Source organism: Pyrus communis, chromosome 5 (assembly GCF_041283825.1).
Source record: "Pyrus communis isolate YQ-2024b chromosome 5, ASM4128382v1, whole genome shotgun sequence".
In the NCBI taxonomy this organism is placed as follows: domain Eukaryota; kingdom Viridiplantae; phylum Streptophyta; class Magnoliopsida; order Rosales; family Rosaceae; genus Pyrus; species Pyrus communis.
Genome location: NC_142569.1, coordinates 12,308,138 through 12,329,820, shown reverse-complemented (window position 1 = coordinate 12,329,820; position 21,683 = coordinate 12,308,138). Strand labels below are relative to the sequence as shown.

General features: G+C 37.1%; 2 protein-coding genes across 2 annotated transcripts; both read left to right on the top strand.

Annotated features, from left to right (window-relative positions):
- The first annotated feature begins 10,339 nt into the window (after nucleotides 1–10,339).
- Nucleotides 10,340–15,851, top strand: LOC137725482 (sterol 3-beta-glucosyltransferase UGT80A2). The gene is made up of 14 exons (XM_068464185.2): nucleotides 10,340–10,748; nucleotides 11,020–11,210; nucleotides 11,500–11,742; nucleotides 11,957–12,068; nucleotides 12,203–12,373; nucleotides 12,713–12,776; nucleotides 12,923–12,980; nucleotides 13,080–13,257; nucleotides 13,551–13,681; nucleotides 14,148–14,250; nucleotides 14,399–14,475; nucleotides 14,861–14,908; nucleotides 15,028–15,177; nucleotides 15,439–15,851. The coding sequence occupies exons 1-14, from the start codon at nucleotides 10,595–10,597 to the stop codon at nucleotides 15,604–15,606; spliced, it is 1,848 nt and encodes a 615-aa protein (XP_068320286.2). The 5' UTR covers nucleotides 10,340–10,594; the 3' UTR covers nucleotides 15,607–15,851.
- A 1,885-nt stretch (nucleotides 15,852–17,736) lies between these two features.
- On the top strand, nucleotides 17,737–18,867 carry LOC137724543 (uncharacterized). The gene is made up of 2 exons (XM_088693264.1): nucleotides 17,737–17,996; nucleotides 18,087–18,867. The coding sequence occupies exons 1-2, from the start codon at nucleotides 17,891–17,893 to the stop codon at nucleotides 18,707–18,709; spliced, it is 729 nt and encodes a 242-aa protein (XP_088549390.1). The 5' UTR covers nucleotides 17,737–17,890; the 3' UTR covers nucleotides 18,710–18,867.
- Nucleotides 18,868–21,683: the final 2,816 nt, after the last annotated feature.

The window sequence follows — 21,683 nt, the reverse complement described above, 5'->3', positions numbered from 1 at the left end:
ACTTTTAACTTTTTAGTATTTTTCACAAGAAGATATTAATTTCAAGTACAAGGTTTATTTTTTGTATTCATATAATAATATGCACATAAAGCATAGTTTGGAGGGTTACATGTAAAAGTTTAGAAGTATTTCTTAGACATATAATAATAATAATTTTAAAAATTAAATCATAGTTCTATCATTCATAACTTATAGAAAAAATTAATAATACAAGTTACAGTTGTCCACGACGCATTTTCTTATTTTGAAAACGTTGCGTTATAACTTTGTTGTCAATTGAAGAAAAAACATTGCTCTCAATATAAACCACTATGTTATCATTTAACCATTGATCTCCTATTTGGTTACACACCAGATTTTTCATAATATTCATAACGAGAAGGACTCTCTCCATTGAAATAGTAGCAACCAGAAGAACCAAAATCAATGTAATTACGAATTACACATGTATGAAGACCGGGTAATATTTAAAAGAAAATAATAAAAAGAGCAACTCTTTTTTAAGGTATTTTGTCAAATTGTTGGAAGATATATATGAAAGACAACTCCAACCTTCAAAGGGGGAGCACCCAAATTATCCATAGAGATTCGCCAGAGTTCAAAGGGTCAGTTGACCCTCTTTGCCCCTTCGTGCGTCCGCCTCTGCATAAGGCATCTTGAAGTTACAGTTTGTTTCATACTTTCTTTTCAATCGTTGAATTTATTGAAACAAAACGACTACATTTACAGTTTACCTGCTACTAATTACTCTCTTATTGATGTACATAACTTGTAGTAGTGAATTTGATCCATAGACATTAAAAGTGAAGCATGAACTAAAACTTGTTATCCTTATCAAGAGAGGTTTCTGAATGTTAATTTGTAAAATGCAAGATGTTAATCTCTATTAGTGCGCCTGCATGCATGGCAACATAGCAAATAAAAAGAAATAACAAACCAATACATGGGTGGGGACTGGGGAGGCTATATCTGCGTCTGTTTAGTTTTATTTGTTTAGCTTGGCTAGGTTGTCAATGTCAACTGTGGCTTTTTAGTGGCTCCACCAATGTCAACACTCCAACACCGACTTGTTTTTTCTTTCTCAAAGTTTGCTAAACTTTGAGAATATTTGTGTTGACTTTGACTGTTGGCTAGTTAGTTGTTGTTTTGTGACGAGCAGATATGGAGTCTCTTCTTAAAAAGTCTTAAGTTCTGTGCAATAAAAATGTTATCACCTACTTTTCAACTGTAGCTAAATTATTGTGCACTTCTTCCATGTGGGATCTCGCATTTCAACGATTTCATTCCTTCAACTTACACGTTTGTTTGGACTCGTTAAGTTTTATTGGTCTGAAATGAATTACATATTAGTGTATGTGTGTGTCTGTTAGAGGCAAGATTAAGTTTAATGGGATAAAGAAGGATTCGCCTAGACTAAATCCCTCATTGGGAGGTCTTAGCCAGACCCCAAAAAAAAAAACTACGAGATTGCTCATTCTGTCTCCCTCGTCTGCAAACAGTCCCTCGAACCCAGTCTCTCATGCATCGTTTGCGATGGCTCGTCGCAAAAATCACCCTCGTCGCCAACTCCAACACCTCGCCCAAACCGAACTCGTCACCTAAATCAACGTCATGCTGGAAAGTTTCATGCATGCTTGATGGGATGGTTTTAGACGGATCCCGACACCTCGCCTATATTGAACTCGTCGCCAAAATCTCTCATTGTCTCAGAAAACCCATCACCAAATTCTTGGCATTCCTCTGAATCCAGCTACAACAATTTATTTTTGGGAAGAACTCTGATCTGGGTTAAGTGGATTTGAATCCCAAAAATAATTTAGTCTGACATTGTACCAAACGCATCATTATTCTTATACTACTTGTCTATGCTAAGCCAATCTAGCTTAATCCCTGAAGCTAGTCCAGTCAGAAATAGTCTGATGCAACAAACGCACCCGTAATGTAACAAACTACGCCAACAAGAATATACTCATAAAATTTATGTTTTTTGGAATGACACTCGAAAGTAGAGAGCAGAGGATATGGTATTTGGGATCAGTGGTGGATCTAGCAAAATTTCTTCTTAAGTGCAAGATGCAGCCCAAACCATGTCACGTTTTTCTTTCATGCCAACAATGCAAACTGAGGCCACTTTTGCCCCTTATTGCCTTACCTTGACCTTGTTAGAAGACTTTCTCAATCAACTTGACCCATGACAAATTGTAAAAAGAAGTTATTTTCATAAACGTATTTGCTTCTTTTTATACACTTACGTTTATTTTTAGCTTTTAGACTGAACAAATAAAAAGAGAATTAAATGCACAAATAAACATGGGTGTGCTGTAAAAAAAAAATAAATAAATAATTTGAGTGTGCCTATATCGTTTCCCTAATTATAATCAAGGAAAGCTAATTTATTAATTTTGGAACATTATGAGTGGTGACTGGTCAAGTACTAACACCAACGGTTATCTATCGAACAGGAAGAAAACCCAAATATTTTTATGGTTAAAACTTCTACCTCAACAGAATTTGATGGTGTTCAGCTCCCACGGTGTTCGTCTTTCTTATCTATAGCTAAGAAAAACCATTAATTTCTACTTGTACAAAATACTACACAAGCCAAACCTTTGTCCAAAGTTAATTGAGGACTTTAATCAAGCACTTGATGCTCAACTTTAGAGCTTTAACATGCAATAAGATGCTTTTCCTACTTCCACCAATTCTAATTCAAGGATTCTCAAACCAAATGACAATCAGATTTTTAAAGGGAAAAAAAGGAAATAACAGCTCTCTCTCTCGACTGGAGGAGAAAGCAACACAAGGGAGAATTTCTACAACACACCCTTCCTTTGGTCTCAAAAGTATATTAAGGATCTTCTACAGAAAAATAAGATGGCTGAGTCTAAACAATGTGCTACTCCTTGTCTAACTTATAATAGACTTCTCAAGGATGATGAGCAACCCTTTAATAATCCTAAACTATATAGAAGTGCAATTGGGGTATTTCTATACCTTGTGTTCACAAGACCTGATATTGTTTTCTATGTGCGTCAGGTTGTCAGTTCATGCATGAACCAATGGTTTCATAGTTTCTTGATATGAAGAGAATACTCAGATACCTCAAAGGTACTGTATCTTATGGTATCAAATATAGCGGGTGTGACTTGTATCTTAAGGCATTTAGTGATGCAGATTGAGCTGGTAACCCAAATGACAAAAGATCAACCACTAGGTTGGTAGTGTTTTTGGGCAATAATCCAATTTCATGATCTTCAAAGAAACATCAAACAATTAGAAGAACTTCTACCGAGGCCTTTTCACAATTGCATGATTGGATTAAGTTCAACAATTACTTGGTTTCTTACAAATTAAGTTGCCTAATCCTTCTATTTTGTTATGTGACAATCTATTAGCTATAGCATTGTCATTTAATCTTGTACACCATTAGAGGACTAAACACATTGAAATTATGTGCACTTTGTCAGAGAAAAAGTTGCTAGCAAAAAGCTTCTGGTTTAGTTTGTGTCTTTTGATGAACAGTTTGCAAGCATTCTCACCAAAGGTCGTAGTGCCCCTGTTTTCAATACTCACTGTCACAACCTCATGCTTGGATAATTCAACCATGAGCAATAAGCATCTTCCCTACAGAAAACTTGACCCCCGAGCCAAAACCAGGGTCTAGGGCTGGGCACGAGTCGGGCCGAGCCCAATTTTGAAGGGACTGGACCAGACCTGGGTTCAAAGGAAATGGGTCGGGCAGGGCCAATGATTGCATTTTCTAACATAGGAACCGGACCTTACTCGACCCAGTTGAAACAGGCTGATTCGGCCCCGGTCCACGGGTCCTTTTTTTTTCTTTTTTTCTTTTTTTTTTTTTTTTTGAAAAAAAAATAATAATCAAATTTGTAAAGATTGCAAACTACACAGATTGCAAATTGCACTCCACAGATTGCAAACTGCACAGATTTGCACAGATTGCAACTGCACAGAGTCGCAGACTGCATTTATGCAGATTTTGCACAAATTCACCATTATTCACATTCAATCTAAATACAAAGTCCAACATCCAAGTTCATAAATTAACAATACATCCAAAATAACAATATTACATCGTCCAACATCTAAAAATCAAATCAAGATACAAAATATCCGAAAGTCCAAGACATCCAAATTCCAAGAATCAAATAATCCAAAACAACATAAACATGACATCTGCAATAAATTTCAAATTAACATCCAAAACAACCACACCCAACGCTCAAGTTCTAACAACAATCCTCATTGAATCTGTAAGCAAAAATAGAATATAAACATGACATATTTAACGTCCAACATCATATTATCCTCATTGAAATTTAAAGTTTATTCGTTTGAGTTTAAAATATTACCACAATTCCTTTTCCTTTATTCGTTAGAGTTGTTTGAGGAGCTTCAATTTCAGGAACACTTTATGAGATGGTTGAACTTGTAGATATAGTATTTGCTCTTCTTCTTTTATATTCTAGAACAAATAACAAACGTTAATTGTAAACCAATTAATATAAAGTTATAAACCAAACTATACAAAACAAAATAATTACCTTCTTCACACTCTTAATAAATTTCAAGCTCCGTGGGACTTGCTTCATACTCAATGTTGTCAATTTGTTCACTTCTTAACCGGTTTTGGAGGCAAATCAATGACTCCACTGTTTGAGGAAGGAGACATGATCTACAAGGGTCAGTTACTCTCTTTCCTCCACTAAATGCACTTTCACTAGCAACTGTTGACACTTGAATTGGCAAGACATCTTTCGCTATCAAAGCAAATGTGGGATATGTGCTCCTCCCTTTCAACTTTCACCATTTCAAAACGTCAAATTGTGAACCATGTGGTACTTTCCCTACAATGTCAAGGAGATACATATCCACCTCATGTACAAGCGCAATATCCTCGATGTCTTTTTGTTCTTTCTCCCAATCATCCATGATTTAGCTAAATATCATTGGATTTTCTGTTGGCACACTAGAAGATGATTGTTTTACCCTTGAAGAAAAAGTGTCAAGAACTAAATCTTCTTTACCCTTTTGTTGTGTTTGTGAACCAAACGCTTGGCAAGCATATTCATCACACATCGCCTTCAACAATGTCTTCACTTGATTACTTTTCTGTTGAATCTCTTTTTCAGGAAATTGTAATTGCTTTCTACACAAGTGCATGTAGTGCCTCAATTTGAACCTTGGGTCTAAGACAAGGGCAACTACAAATATTTGATTAAGGGACTCAATTGAACCAAAATACTTTCAATATTTGGCTCTCATGTTAAATGTCATATCACGTAACACTATCTCTACAGTTCTTCCTGTTTGCATATATTCAGGCAAAAAAAGCTTTTCAATCTCGTTTTCCATAGCAATGACATCATGAACAGCTGTATTAGATATGGGATACTTACTTGCACTAACTTTCAAAGTTATAAGATAGAAGACCTTCAAAAATTCCACAAACACTTCTGCACCATCCCATTATTCCTCCTTAGGTGGTCTAACCCTCCATTTGCTCGCCACTTCTTCTCCTTCATCATTAAGCACCTTTTCACTGAAATAGGTGGAGTATATATTGGCTTCATCATCTTCGGACATCCTTTCAAATGCTTTTTTAAACTTCAAGCAAGATTCTAGCATCATGTATGTGCTATTCCACCTAGTCGGCACATCTATAACAACTAGACCCCTACTATCCAACTTCTTATTCTCCACACATTTCTTGAAATAACTAAACCTTTGGGGACTTGATCTCACAAATCGCACGGCATTTCTTAGAGCATCCACACTTGTATCTAATCTTTTCAACCCATGTTTCACTACCAAGTTGATAATATGAGCTAAGCACCTCACATGCATAAACTTGCCATTCATAATCATTTTACTATTAGGCTATTTCTGCATTTTACGAACAACATACTCAATTGCCACTTTATTAGTCGATGCATTGTCAACTGAGATACACATCACCTTTTCAATCCCCCACTCAACCAAACATTGCTCAATCAGCTTCCCTATTTCTTTGCCTTCATGACTTGAAATCAAACAAAAGTTTAGAATCATTTTGTGCATATTCCATTCATCATCCACAAAATGAGCAATTAGCACCAAGTAGTTCAAATTTTGCACACTTGTCCATGTATCAGTAGTCAAGCTCACTCTATGCTTATGAATCTCATTTTTTAACTGATCTTTCATGATATCATACATATTGAATAAATTCCTCATAATAGTTCTCCGAGATGGAACACACAATTTAGGCTGAACTTTACACATCATCCGCCTAAACCCCTCACTCTCCACACAACTAAAAGGTACCTCGTCGATCACAATATACTCAACAATACCTTCCACTGCCTCTTCTTGGCTCCACCCTTTAGCAACAAGCATGTTTTTAACGTCCCCAGAAGGTCCAGAACTGCCTAGAACCTTTTGCAACTCATCAGTTGGTTTATATGACTTGCAATGTTTATTAATATGTTTAATGTAAGTACTAGGTCCACCCCCACTAGTATCACATGCAAAAAGTGCGTTACAATGGTTACACTTAACCTTCAATACTTGTACCTCCGCCATCTCTTTCTTTCCATCCTTTTCTACTTCTTGTATTTCCGATACGGTACACTTAGTGACATAAGATCTCTCAGAAGAAGATCTCTCTAGTGAAGCTATTATAGTTGGTTGTTTTGTCTTTGGAATAGGTGGTGCTTTTCTTTTTTTTGGAGGAGGAGGGTTTTGGGGGAGGCATTGATGATTTTGACTGTGTGGGTTATGCTTCTGTTGGTGGTTGTGGAGGACATAGTGATGTACTAGCCGTAGATGATGCTACATTAATACTAGGGGTACTTTGACTTTGAGAGTGAGACATAATGTAGAAAGAAATCTATAAAAAAATTAAATAATGGAAGTATATTCATTAATCAAATAAAGATATTTCGAAATATGCACACCAATTTCATGAAATTACCACAAAATATTAATCATCTCAAGAATCCATTAACTTATTCTTTCAAATTCAAGAATGTGTTGTATACATATAGAACTAATAGAAGGATAGGAGCACATTTAATTATACCTGTTGCAGATTTGTAGTTGTTAGAGAATAGAGATGCTAAACTTTGCAGAAACCAACCTCAAGAATCTGGTGCCAGCGCCACTCTTTCCAATCCCAAAATTGTGCGACTGTGAACTACAAGTCTACAACACCATACAAAAAACCCTACATTTCAGATTCAATGAAATAAAAACAAACCAACACAGCTAGAACAGAAACAAATCACTGGAACTTTTTTAACATTCATTATTTACTTCTTATTTTTATCTTCTTAAGATTGAGTGCAACTAATCATGGATTTGCAAGTTTAATTTGAAGTTCACATCAAACCCTAACGGAAGACAGAATTAGGACATATAGAACTATGCAAATATTTGGGTGCGGGAACTATTCTCACCAGAAAAACATATTATCTTCGAATGCAAAGTACCACTTTCAAATAACGTTCAATACAACTCAAAATATAAAAGCAGAAGCTATTAATTAAAAAAGAAGAGCATTCCCAAGTTGTTATACCTCAAAGCACAAATAATGTCATTACTCCTGCAATCCATACCAAAACCAGGATAGAAACAATCGAACACACAAACCACCAAGACTGGAAAAAGGAAACAAATCACACACACACACACACACACAGACATGACCAAAGAACAAAACCATAAAACCTTAAACTTTCTAAGCATAGACCAGAAAAACAAAATTAAAGAACAAAACCAGATAACAACAACAAAATCCAAATATAGCAGTGATGTTGAAACTAAAGAATATGGCAAATTAAGAAGACCGGTCCATCTATAATACGACACTAACAAAATCCAATGATAATTAACTCAACCATTACACAACTGAGAAAACTGATCCCAAGTGAGAACCATCTGCATATATATAATTGGAGAGCACAGTTCCCGCCAATTCATCAGCAATACATGAGTTTGTATGAACATAATTGTGAATTTGTGACAATAAAAATTTATGAAAACACTGTTAACCTTAATATGAACCTTTAGAGTGAAAATTTAGTACAAATTTTGCTTCTTCTGCAGGTACGAAAATTCAGCTCAATTAAGTATTAACTCTGAAAACACCTAATAAACAAGCTAAAAAAATTAGAAAATGCACCAAATTAGCAAGAACAAACATGAACATCCCAATAGATTGAGCACATATTACATACATGATACACCCCAATAGATCAAATCAAAGTTCAAACTACAAAGTTACAAACATTAGAGGTTAAAGAACCTATAAAATAAAAATAAAAAAATAAAAAATGAAAAAGAGGTTAAAGAACTCACCTGAACTGGCGACGGTGATGAACTGTTGGTGATCGCGACGACGATGATGTCGTCGGGAAGGAGAGAAGGAGAATCAAGAAGATGGGTGGTGCGGGTGCCTGGGTTCTCTAGGTTTGGGGTAAGATGTCGTCGAGGAGAACAATCGAGAAGAAAATCAGTGGTGGTGGTTGTCAGGGCCCAAACTCATGACGGCGGTGATGTCGGGGGTGGGCAAGGAGATGACTGACGGGCAGTGATGAAGTGTGGGTGGTGGGAACCGTGGAAGGGAGGGGCTCAGGGGAGGGGAGGGGACGAGGTCAGAGACGGAGAGGTCGAGGTCGAGAGAGAGTGAGACTCACTCGATTAAATTCAACTAGGGTAAAAACCAACGGTCATGATTGGAAGGTATGTTTATTTTCAATTTGGGCCATCCATTTCAATTACAAACGAGTCGGTCTGGGGCCCCAGTTTTCTATACATCTGGAACCGCCCCGACCCTAAAATGCCATTGCCCCGGTCCGCCCCGCCCTATTTCCCCTATTTAAAAACAGGACCCGCCCCGTATTAGCCCTGAATGGCCTATACACGCCCCTACTCGCAGGCCTAGGGCCCATACCAGGGTCGTCAGGCTTTTTTTCCCTAACCAGATGTTTCGGTTGTCCATGTTGGCACACAGGTTTTATTATTATATTGTTGTTATTTTTATTTTTATTTTTATGAGTCAAGGATATTAGAATTTCTTGCCGGTTAAGTATTTGGGTCTTAGATGTGTATGTAGTAATGTGCATTAAAGAAAAATTGACGATTTATTGTTTGGTAAATATGTAATTAGGGTTTAGGCTAATGAATAGGCCACCAGTTGCTTATACTGGGCCATCACCCCAATAGATTAGTTCAATCCAGTTTACTCTTGGACCAAATTACTAAACCCAAAATCTTGTCGTCCAAGCCCAACTCAGACATATTGCAAATCGACAGAGCAACCGTATAGTCAAATAAGAGCAGTTCCATCGGGGATGAGAAAGGCCAGCACCCAGCTTAAAAACCAACCTGGCACCCAGTGAAATCACTCCAGCCCAGCATTTTGACTGGCACCTAGCCTAAGCTGGTCTCCAGGCCAGCCCAAAATCAACAGAGGCGTGAGCCGACCCGTATGACGCTATGCTGATGCTAGCGTGACGTCATGGGCCTTTTTTTATTTTATTTTTCTGCAATCTCCAACTGCATCCTCACCGCAATCTCCATCTCCATTACTCTCCGTCGCGTCTCCGACGCCTCTCGATCCCTAGAACCCCATCTGATACACCCGTACGCCTTCTTCATCTACAACCTATCTCAAATTCCTCCTTCCTCTTCCCGATTTCTACTCCGCCAATCCTGGGGCTTTGGTTGCTCCGCGCAGAGATAGCTCTCTCTAATTCGAGGAACAAGAAGAAAGACCTACTGGTCTTTTGATCCAAATGAAATCAGGCGCATAATTAGCTTCCTCATTTGAAGAAGAAAACATGGAGAAAAAGGAGAGAAAAAAAGAGTGGGGGAAAAGACGGTTGGTCGAAGAAATAAGGGGAGAAAGGACCAAAGAAGGAATGGAAGCAGTGGGAAGAAAACAAAAATGCTAAACCTTTCGAGAGAAATGAAGAAATTCTCTCGAAAAAAGAACAAATAAATTAAATGATATAATATTAATTGATGTGAATAAAATAATATAATATTAGATGGACTGAGTGCCATTGGATTTTTAGGGGTGGAGATGCTTTGACCTATTACTGTACAATGGAGTCTATTACTGTTCACTTGACTGAATAAATAAACTGGGTGCTGTCGTAAAGTCTTTAGGAGTGAAATTGCTCTAAGCATAAGTCCCGGTCTACAAGTTACCAAACAAGGTAAGACTTAAGAGCACAAGTAATTAGCAAGTAAAAAAGAAGCGTAAAAATAGCTGTAATCCAATGTTTGTCGGAAATTAAACAGTAAACAAACAGCGCGGCAGTTAAAAAATTACAGGTCCCCCCGAACGGTTGTGCGCACGTGTCTCCTACTCAATCATTTACACAGCGATTACGAGCACTTCCTTCCTTCTCCCACCCACCACTTTTTCCGGACCGACGCCACCGCAGGATTCTCGCTTTCGAATCTTTCCACAATTTTCTCGCCATCCAAACACGCCCTACGCCACTGTCTGCCCTCGCTTTTCCCCTAAGCTTCCTCGGATCTTGATCATCGCAACAAGCCTCCCCGTCAGGAATCAGTGCCGATTATGGAGGAGCCGCCGGAGAAGCGTCGGGACTCTTCTGCGAGTTCGGGAGAAGTTCCGGTGAGAATCGAGGATGCAACTGGCGGCGCCAGTAGCGAAAATAGCGTAGAATTGGAGAAATCGGTGGACATATCTCACGGTGGCAGTAGCTCTACAGGTTTGTCGGTTTTACTCGGAATTTAGATTCTGTTTGGTTGATGAGAAAATACAAGATAATTAATTAGATTTTGTGTGCTTTTTCTTGGTAATTAGTTAGCTAAATTGCGTTTCTTCTCAGTACTGTAGTACTCAGGAAATTCAAATTTTATGTATTTTCTTAATCATAAAGAAGAAATGCTATAATTTAGGTAATGGAGATTTTGGCCTCCAATTGACAATCACATTAAGTAAGATTTTATGGTGATGAAATCGGATTTTACGCAATTCAGGAATTTCTGGCGGGAGCTTGTCTAAAGGGAAAACATTGCCGCCGGCGGAGATATCACCAAACTCTGAGAGACGAGAATCAAACATTCCGGTTAAGTTGGAAAGATCAAAAACTGACACCACCAGACATCAGAACAAGTTGTCCAAAGATGCCGCAAAGATTTTCAACGACAAGATTCCGGTGCACCATAAGGTCTGATTTATCAGAGATGATATCTGTTTTGTTCCTTGTATCATTTTAGTTTTGTAGCCTTAAGATTTTCGAATGTTACGTGTATCACTGATGGTCTCAACATTTGATGTGTAAAATATTGACCAAAAAAAAGTTGATGTGTAAAAGATGATGCAAAGTAATAGATTGAGATAAGATCATGGTGGCCAATCCGCATCTATTATTCAAATCTTTGACTAATCCTGGATATAATAAACAGTAAAAGGTTATCCGAGTTTTGTTTTATAACTCAAAAGATTCAATTGTGCAGCTTAAGTTGTTAAATAGAATAGCTACGGTGAAAGATGATGGAACCGTAGAATTTGAAGTTCCAGCCGATGTTGAACCTCAATATCTGGGAGATTGTAGCAGAACTGCTTCTACTGGAGCTGCCGATGATGAAAATCTTGATACAGAAGATCTTCAATGCATACCACCAATACAAATAGTAATGCTTATTGTTGGAACTCGTGGAGATGTGCAGCCATTCGTTGCAATTGGAAAACGTTTGCAGGTTCTCACTTTTCACATATTCAAGACTTATATAAGCGTTTTCCATTGTTGAAATTTAATTGTCGAAAATAGTAACCATTTTGATAGCATGGTTAAATGGTATAAACTCTTATGATTTTGTATTAAAGATTTGATTGGTGTTTTAGAGTTTATGGATATTCAAGATGGTTAAAAGCATATGTTAAAGTTTGTTTTTGAAACTATTTTTGTTGCAGGACTATGGCCATCGTGTAAGACTAGCTACTCATTCAAATTTCAAAGAGTTTGTCTTGACTGCTGGTTTGGAGTTTTACCCTTTAGGCGGTGATCCAAAAGTCCTTGCTGGTTGTATGTACCAAAGTGCCCTATATGCTGATTTGTTTGGTTGCCTTTAGTGGTCATCTTAAAATATTTGTCAAAGTTTAATATGGTTCCCCCATTAATTTCCGTATAACCAGTTTACTTATATGTCTTTTGAGCAGATATGGTTAAAAATAAAGGCTTCCTGCCATCAGGGCCTTCTGATATTCCTATTCAACGTAATCAGTTGAAGGAAATTATATACTCCTTACTTCCTGCTTGCAAAGAGGCTGATATCGATTCTGGTATTCCCTTTAAAGCGGATGCAATAATAGCAAATCCCCCAGCATATGGTTAGCTTTTGACACTTAATGATTTTGAGTAAAAAATTTAAATCTTTTTTTTTATTTTTTATGGTCAAATAAGTTGGATTTTTTGTGTGGCAACTAATTCTCTCTGTGTTTGGGAAATGGAGGGTAGGAAATTTGGTTGCAATAATTTTCCAATTTTTATAACTCTGTATTAAAACAATGTTCCTTTTCCCCCCTTTAAAGAGTTTGTGTGTTCTGAAGTAGTTAAACTTTGTCTTCTGCTAAGATACATCTGCATTTTATTGTCATATTTCACAAAAAGTATTTCCACTTACAATTGCATTGCTTTGTTTACTACTAACCACACAAATGCTTCTTTAGGGCATACTCATGTGGCGGAGGCGCTAAAAATTCCTATTCATGTGTTTTTCACCATGCCATGGACGTAAGTCTTGTTTGGGTAATGGAATCTTACTGAGTTGTATACTGCTTTAATTGTTTTGGAGTTTGGGTTTCTGCATTTTTTCAATGTTTTGTCATGATTGTCAATGTTTAAGTATGTATTGTGTATGTTTTACCTTTTCCTACCAGGCCAACTAGTGAATTTCCACATCCTTTGTCCCGTGTCAAGCAAACAACTGGATATAGGGTGAGTCCTCTGATTTTTAACCCTTATTTATTTTTATATATATTTTCCACTTCCTGATTTATAATTAACTCTGACTTTCTGTCCTACGTAAATTTTCAGCTATCATACCAAATTGTTGACTCCTTAATCTGGCTTGGTATACGGGACATGATTAATGATCTTCGCAAGAAAAAATTGAAACTAAGACCTGTCACATATTTAAGTGGTTCGCAAGGCTCTGATTCTGATGTGCCATATGGATATATATGGAGCCCCCATCTTGTTCCTAAACCAAAAGGTACTTTAGTTATATTTTAATTGCATGTTTTAGTCTTCCATATATAATCATTTGGAGTCCCTCAGGTAAACAAGGTAGGATTGTTTTGAGAAACTTGTTGAGTTCAACAGAAATGTGGCTGTAGGTTGAGTGGCAATAACGTAGATAGTGCCGCCTAGGATAGTATATTGGACTCCGTTTACAGACGTATCTCTGCATTTTTTATTATTGAACATTCTTGCTTAAGAAGGCTTGAATCTTAGCAAAGTATGCCAATGTATGTCAGTCTTTACTGAATAATACTTGGTTTGCAGATTGGGGACCTAAGGTTGATGTGGTGGGGTTTTGCTTCCTTGACCTTGCATCAAATTATGAACCTCCAGAATTACTTGTGAAGTGGCTTGAAGCTGGTGACAAGCCTATATATATTGGCTTTGGTAGCTTGGTGAGTTTTGTTTTAATATACATATTTCTATCTCTGCAAGATTTCCTATATGGTTACTTGAGCAGCCTTGGGACTTGTTTGAGTTTTGTCCAAACTTGAGGTTGGCCTCCATAATTATCCATCAATTGATAGAATAGTTGACTTGCTCAGGACACCGTTTATTCACTTTAAAACCGCTTAGTACATAATTGAGATTGCTATTTGTTGTTAGTCTACTGCAAGCTAAAAGAATGAATCTGATTAGTTATACAACCAAAGTTATTTACCATCTCAAGGATAAAAGAAAACTAGTGTTCTTCGGAGACATCCTTTGACTGCTTAAACAGAGTCACAGACACACTTACATGGATGTGTACAATTTGCACATGCATGGATGTGTGCATACACACATGCTGACACACAAACACATGTAATTACGCACATACCTATGTAGCTTTCATGACCAGAATCTACTTCCATGTGTCAGCCTGTTCAAGAGCCCCAAAAAATGACCCAAATAATCGTGGAAGCATTGGAAAAGACGGGGCAGCGGGGCATCATTAACAAAGGATGGGGTGGCCTAGGGGAATGTAAGTTGTTAATTCCGACAAACTTAGTACGATTTCATTGTTGTTTGGAGGTTTCCGTTATTCTCCTTTTTCCGTTATTCTCGTTTTTCCCTATCTAGCTGACCCTTTGGAATGCACTGATTTATTTCACTTGATTGTGTCTCCTCAGTGGCTGAACCAAAGGACTTCATATACTTATTGGACAACTGCCCTCATGACTGGCTGTTTTTACAATGCAAGGCTGTGGTGAGATTTAACACCTTAGTTTTGTGGTTTTCTTTATGTCGTTTTAAACTGAGAAGAAAAGGGGGAAACAGAAACAGGGAACACCACCATTTGGTCGGGTCTATTTTTGTGGTTGGAGAAATGGGCATCGGAGGGCAAACACCACCTTTGAGCTGGGAGCCTGGGTCCTTTATCTCTACTATGCTTTTGTGATCTATAGGAGAATATTTTCCGATGGGCAGATGGGCAAGTGGATGTGAAATTATTAGGGTGGTTGCTTTGTTACTTGTAAAATTTCATTCAACGATCTCTTAATATTTCCAGTCTTCAAGTGTTTGTTTCTCCACATGCTCTAGAGTAGTTTTGGATTTTAAACGGTTCTTATGGTTTTCTGCCTTTCCTTCAGGTGCATCACGGAGGTGCTGGAACAACAGCTGCTGGTCTAAAAGCTGCAGTAATTGTTTGATAACCTATCTAGTGGTTGAATACTTTCAGTCCGTGGGATTTAGCCCTTGCCTAAACGTACATTGTTTTTCTTTTTAGTGTCCAACGTACATTGTTTTTCCTTTTTAGTGTCCAACGACGATTGTTCCTTTCTTTGGAGACCAACCTTTCTGGGGAGAGCGAGTACATGCCAGAGGAGTGGGCCCTGCACCCATTGCAGTTGATGAGTTCTCACTTCCCAAGTTGGTTGATGCAATAAGTTTCATGCTTGATCCCAGGGTAATCTTTTTTTTCCAAAAAATTGAACAGACTATATACATTCGAAAGGCATGTAAAATGCTACCTCCAGCATCTTACATGAGTGGCGAGATTCGATGTTCAAGTTTCTAGGTTTCCATTTTAGAGGTTCCGGAACTTCAGTAGAAGTACAAGCAAACCTTAACTTTGTCAGTTGTTTGATTCTCGTAAGAAATCTTCATGAAATAGTTAGGAAGGCTTATTATCTTGGTGCAAACTGAGCTTACTTATAAATTACACCAGGTGAAGGAGCGCTCTGTCGAACTTGCCAAGGCTATGGAGAAGGAGGATGGCGTGACAGGAGCAGTAAAGGCCTTCTTTAAGCATCTTCCCTGCAGAAAACCTGACCCCGAGCCAGAACCAGGGCCGTCGAGCTTTTTCTCCGTACGGAGATGTTTTGGTTGTTCATGAATCCTGGATGGCATTTTCAACTAGCCATTCTCCCTGCAACCTACTCCTCGAATGTGCTCACAAAGAAAAAGAAAAGCACAGGTCCCTACTCTCTAGTCGTGTTCATAATTCTCGATCTTGATTTTTTTTTAAATTAGTTTATATTGTTCACTTCCAACATTTATTCAGAGAAAGGGCATTATTGTTCTGAAGCTTGTAAATTTCACACTATTTTGCAAACGAAAATCGTCTTTTCCCCTCAAAAAGGTTCACCGGGGCTTCAGTTTCTACGGAAATTTTACTCTACACCGGGAATTTTGGCCGTTAGACTCGCATTCAATGACCAAGATCCAACGGCCAAAAATCTAAATGTATATGATGTCCCAAAACATACTAGAAGGTCTGCTGTTTCTGTTGTCGCAAGAGCCAGTTCTAGTGTACAAAGTGATTGAATTTTTTGGAATTTTGCTGAATTATAAAATTGATTTTGAAGACAAAAAAACAGAAAACAAACGTTGGGTTCTGAGTCGGAGATAAGTGGCATGGAACTCTGACTCGGTGCTGGATATTTTGAGCCTCTGGGTTGGTGCCACGTGTATACAGAGACGCTGATTGGCAAGTATTGGATTCTTGTAATAGGGCAGTGCATTGCATTTGGATGCAATTAATTAAAAGAAAAAAAAAAAAAAAAAAAGAGATGAGATTTGAGATTGGCGGTGGAGAATCGGTGGAAGGAGAGTAGCGGTCGTTAGCCCCATCACTCCTTTTATAGAGAATCGCAGAGGATTACTGCTAATGCTGCTGCAGACGAAAAGAAGAAGCCATTTTCCCATTTGCATTGCACAGAGAGAGAGAGAGAGAGAGAACCCAATCCTTCCACATTGGCTTTGGAGATAACAAACCTGATCATGTAAGCTGAGCTTCCTCCGACAATCTGACTTCCACCCTCTACCCCTCTAAATTAGTTAGCCACTTCACTCTCATTAATCTGGGTTTTTTTGCATTGCATATTATCTCCAAATGACATGTCGAATTTTAAACATCAAATTATATTTGATAGCTTACGTAGCAATTTTATATTTTGTACAATTTTTTGTTCACCCGATATATTATATATTAAGTTATCTAATAAATTTTTTATCTTTTTGCAGGTCCAATGATTTAGGCAACCAATTAAATATTTGGAAAATATAACAACATTTATTATATATTCTATTAAAAATTATTTAATAAATTTGACATCTGCTACCGCAAAAGGATTTGCCTTCAATTGATTCAGTGCCACGTAAGAAATTGAAGCCTCAATTGAAGAGAGTTTATTGTCATTTTTTACTATTATATGTCTATATGGCAGTTTTGATATCTCCTTTGGAGATGCTGTAAGTTTGAATCTCCCTCTATGTACCAATTTAGAATGCTGTCTTGTTCTTGTTTTTGAACAAATGATAATCTACACTAAGGAGGTGAGAGATTAGGTTAAGCCTCAAAATGATGTCCTGTTCAAAAGTTATAAAAAACAATTGTCAAGATAAGAAACTGTCCCATGAATCATGTATCTTCGATTCTCTCTCAAGAAAAAAAAAATGGTTAAAACATGATGAGAAGATAAGAAACTGCTCACTTGAGTTGCAGACTGTGGCACGTGTATCCTTAGGTATTGCACCAATATATCCGATTACAAAACGACTATCGAACAAGTCCTTAACTAGTCTGACACACTAACTTCCATTGATTTTTTCTATCTATCTTAAATTAATCACTCACTTGACTTTGATGAATTTAGGTTTTCTTAAAATTGTCAACTTGGTTAATTACCAAAAACAGTTTGTCAAGATAAGAAACCGCTCCGCTTCGCTCCACTGAAGAGTTGCAGGCTGCATGGTTTAGCACACTGGTTTTCATTGGGGCAACAGTGTCTTTCCATATCTGTAGGGGACCTGATTAGCGAAGTAGTTCCTAGTCTTCGACCTTCATTTACTCATCACTTAATCACCCAACAAACTTAATTACTGCCCACCAAACCACTAAATTACAGATAATTGGGAAAGAAGTATTCATTGGTTAACTATAAACAGATGATTAATTAGGGTTGGGAAATGGAATTTCTATCCCTCTCTCTCTCTCTCTCTCTCTCTCTCTCTCTCTCTCTTATGATCTTATCTCTTGTGTTCCCAAGCCCATACAGCCCTCTGTGTCAAGCACTCTCTTTAATAATTATACTCAGAGACTCTTCACATTTTCCAACTCTTTGAGAAGTTAGTTTCTGAACTCTCTTATTTAACACTTTTGATCAGAAAAACACCCCATGCGCCAAACCTCCAAGACACTTATCCCACATTTTCCTTCGTTTTCTCTGTCGCTTATTTCTCAACTCTCTACCCATTTCTTCAACTCTTCTACTGCCTCTCAAGGTTGATTGCTCAACCTTACTGAATTTTCTCACTTGGGTTTTCCTTCTTTTCGAATATTTCTTCACCTTTCTATTTTAATTTTCGGTGCAGACATGGAAGACGAAGAGAACGGCGTCACGGAAGTTGATCACCAAGAGAGCAATGCAGAAGAAGATAGAGACGCAAACTCAAGAGTGTTTCCGTGCCTCTTTTGTTCAAGAAAGTTTTACAGTTCTCAAGCACTGGGAGGGCACCAAAACGCTCATAAGAAAGAAAGAACGGCTGCAAGAAAAGCGAAACGCGCTTCTGACTACGCTTCCTCGATGAATTTCCCAATACTATCCCATAACACACAACCCCACATGGTTTTTGCTCCAAACTATCACTTAGGCCTCTTGCATCCTTATATAACTGCCCATGCATCCAATCTCCGATACTTTGCGAATCCTGATCAGTTCTCATCAGACAGTTTCGGATCCAACGGAGCACCAAAGTTTGAGAATTTAGCATATTATGGTGGGAATGGCTCGTCGCCGAGCAATAACATGAATGGTTATCACTGTGAGGAGGATGAGCAAAGTTTCTTGAATTGGCAGAGGAGCATAAGATACAATGGCCTCAGTGGAGGAGGTTCATCACAACATTCATCAATGGCGAATGGGAATCACAATTCTGGGATTGGTGGTGAATGTAAGGGTAAAGAGCAAAAGCTTGATCTTTCTCTCCATTTGTAGAAATAGTGAGGGTGGATTGTGGAGTTGCAATTTTGGTCATGATAATAAGCATCTCTCTAGCTTTAAGTTAGTCTTTTTTGAGATATTGTACTTGCAAATTTGTCATGGGATTTTTTGCCTTATTGACATGATTAGTTGGATATAACGATTTCTCTATACATCTTTTCTCGTTTTGCACATGTAATTTTATTTTATTTTTAATTCTTTTATAGTTTATTCAACTTCATAGTAAAAAATGAGCACGAATGTGTTGTGTGTATGTGGAAAAAATTAGTGTGAAAATATTTCATTTTAATCAGTAGTGCGAATTGGTAGGTTAAATAGAGAGCCAAAATAGTCGAGTGGTTTAGAGCAAAGAAAAATGCCTAACTTAAATGAATTGAAACTCTATGAATTGTAGGCACAACACATCACCCTTTACATTTACAAGTGATTAAATGAGTGTCCTACATAGGCATTATGCCTTCAATTGAATGCTTAAAAATAATCTCATATTGAAAATTGACAATTGGTTTCTAATTTTGCTGATGTTGTCATAAAACTTCCACACAAGTCGTGTTATAAAAATAGTAAGATGTAAGTTTGGCCAATAATATTAACAGTTTGTTAGCATGTCTCTTTAGAATTTTGACGTAGTATTGATTTCTACAAGGTTGTGCAGCAACAACTGAAACGGTGTATTAAAGACTTGAAAAATGGTTTTGCAAAGCAGCAACAACATTGATAACAGATAAATTGGAAAAGCTTTGTAGAGAAAAGGCACAATTCTGAGAAAATAGGGACAAACATGAAAGTTTGTAGAAAATAGTCGAGTGGTTTAGAGCAAAGAAAAACGCCTAACTTATATGAATTGAAACTCTATGAATTGTAGGCACAACACGTAAGCCCTCGCATTTACAAGTGATAAAACGAATGTCCTACATCCGCATTATGCCTTCAATTGAATGTTTAAAAATAATCTCACATTGAAAATTGACAATTGGTTTCTAATTCCACTTGTTTTGTTATAAAACTTCCACACTAATTATGTTGTGAAAGCAGTAAGATATAAGTTTGGCTCATAATAATAATAATCTGTTGTCTTGTCTCTTTTAAAATTTTGACGTAGTATTGATTTCTACCAGGTTGTGCCGCAAAAACTGAAACTATAAGAAGTGAAAATCCTAAATCCTGCAAGAAAATTATTCTCCTACTCCAAGAACTTAGTTTTTCTTCTCACACAAGGAATAGGGGAATAGGAAAGTTGGATTCCTATTTGTACTAGATACATACTCTCTCACAAGAAAATTAGTTTGGGCCTTCTATTGTCATGATTTGGGCTTAAAATTTGGGTCTTTGAACTCTTCTAATTGGCCTTCAAAATCAACATCATAACCATTGGGGAAATAAAGGAAATAGTATCAAAACAAGTCCAAAAGGTTAATAAAAAGAGAATCAGATTCAGATCCATTAGGTATAAGAGGTTTGCTGTCTCGACTCCCATGTCTCATTTGTGCCTTTAGTAGTTGATCACTTACTTTTAAGCTTAGATTATTGTTCTACTTTTCGATGTGGAATTTTGCACAATATTCCTTTCAGAGATGACGATGGTTCACTGTGGGACGTATGCGCGACATCTATCCTCATAATCGTGAAAGTTATTCATATCTATATTCATCACCACCAAATCAATTATATGGTATTTTATAACCATTCTCGTCGAGTAATACATTCCTTATTGGTTAAAAGTTTATCCATTTCATCACAAGTTTTCTCATACTTAATGAAGAAAAAGCGTTTTGTTCATATGATTTGAAGCAACATACAAAAAATATGGTTAAAAAATACTATCAATCAAGAACCTAACCGTAAAATTGACATCATCAACCCAAAAAAAAATTATGATTAAAATTATTTTAAAATGTAGAACGGGACAGATTTCAGGAACGGCTATGTAACCATATCCAAAATTGAATAGAAAATTTTTAGTTTCCCCTATTTGTTCCCATAATACGCAAATATCCATATCAAAATCTTTATTTCGAGCTAAACAGTTAAAACCCAAATCATGGGTTTTAGACTAGTATTTTTTGAACGTAAATATAAGAAATTAGGTATTGCATTGAAGAAGACGGTCGACTTTCTGCTAGCTAGAGATTGCTAACTGAAAAAATTAATGGCCAAGAATAGTCTGAACACAATGTTGTCGAAACCTACTTTTAGAGTAGTGTAAACACCACTTGAAGTTGGAGAAGAATTGGAATCGCCAGCGGAAAAATAAACACAGGTCATCAAACACAATCAAGTAACATGGGATGTGTTGTGAGCTGGATGCAAGTAAAGCTATGCATACAGAGATCTATCACAAATGGATAACACAACCCATGTGGGCCAAATAATGACATTGAACAACGACTCAAACTCAAAAGGACAAACTTAGTACGCCTACCAATATGATCCTCTGCCTGCCTCCAAATGAAGAGGGGAGAGAGAGAGAGAGAGAGAGAGAGAGAGAGACATTAGGAAATAGTTGTGGTCATTATATATGGATTTTTCAATGCCATGTATATGCGTGTGTGTGTGTCGTTAGGTCAATGTATATGCTTGAGATGTAAGATTGAGTGACTTGAAACAATTTAAAGATTGAATCTTTTGTTGGAGAAAAACTTTGGGTGTAATCAAAGATATGTCTCTATTTTATTGTTTTGCTTATCACGTGATTGTAATAATGTTTTTTTTGTTTGTGATTAATTATAATGATTCTTCAGTGATTAAAAAGGGGAGAAATTTTGCACTCTTTTAAACCATGGAATGTGACAATCGAGTTTATCTTTCTCTCTTGGTAGAGTAGTCATGTTCTCCTAGACTAAATCTTCTAAGAAAACTGTGGTTACCCACCACCATTGGATCTTAATTCAACGGTAGGTAGTTATTTAATTTTTGTTGTATATGTCGTACTTTATTTTCCATTGTTGGATTAAGATCGAACAATAGC

Coding starts and splice junctions, on each gene's coding strand:
- LOC137725482 (XM_068464185.2), top strand. CDS start 10,595: ATGGAGGAGCCGCCGGAGAAGCGTCGGGACTCTTCTGCGAGTTCGGGA. Junction 11,743..11,956: donor CAATTGGAAAACGTTTGCAG/GTTCTCACTTTT, acceptor TTTTTGTTGCAG/GACTATGGCCATCGTGTAAG. Junction 14,909..15,027: donor CTGCTGGTCTAAAAGCTGCA/GTAATTGTTTGA, acceptor TTTCCTTTTTAG/TGTCCAACGACGATTGTTCC.
- LOC137724543 (XM_088693264.1), top strand. CDS start 17,891: ATGCGCCAAACCTCCAAGACACTTATCCCACATTTTCCTTCGTTTTCT. Junction 17,997..18,086: donor CTCTTCTACTGCCTCTCAAG/GTTGATTGCTCA, acceptor TTTTCGGTGCAG/ACATGGAAGACGAAGAGAAC.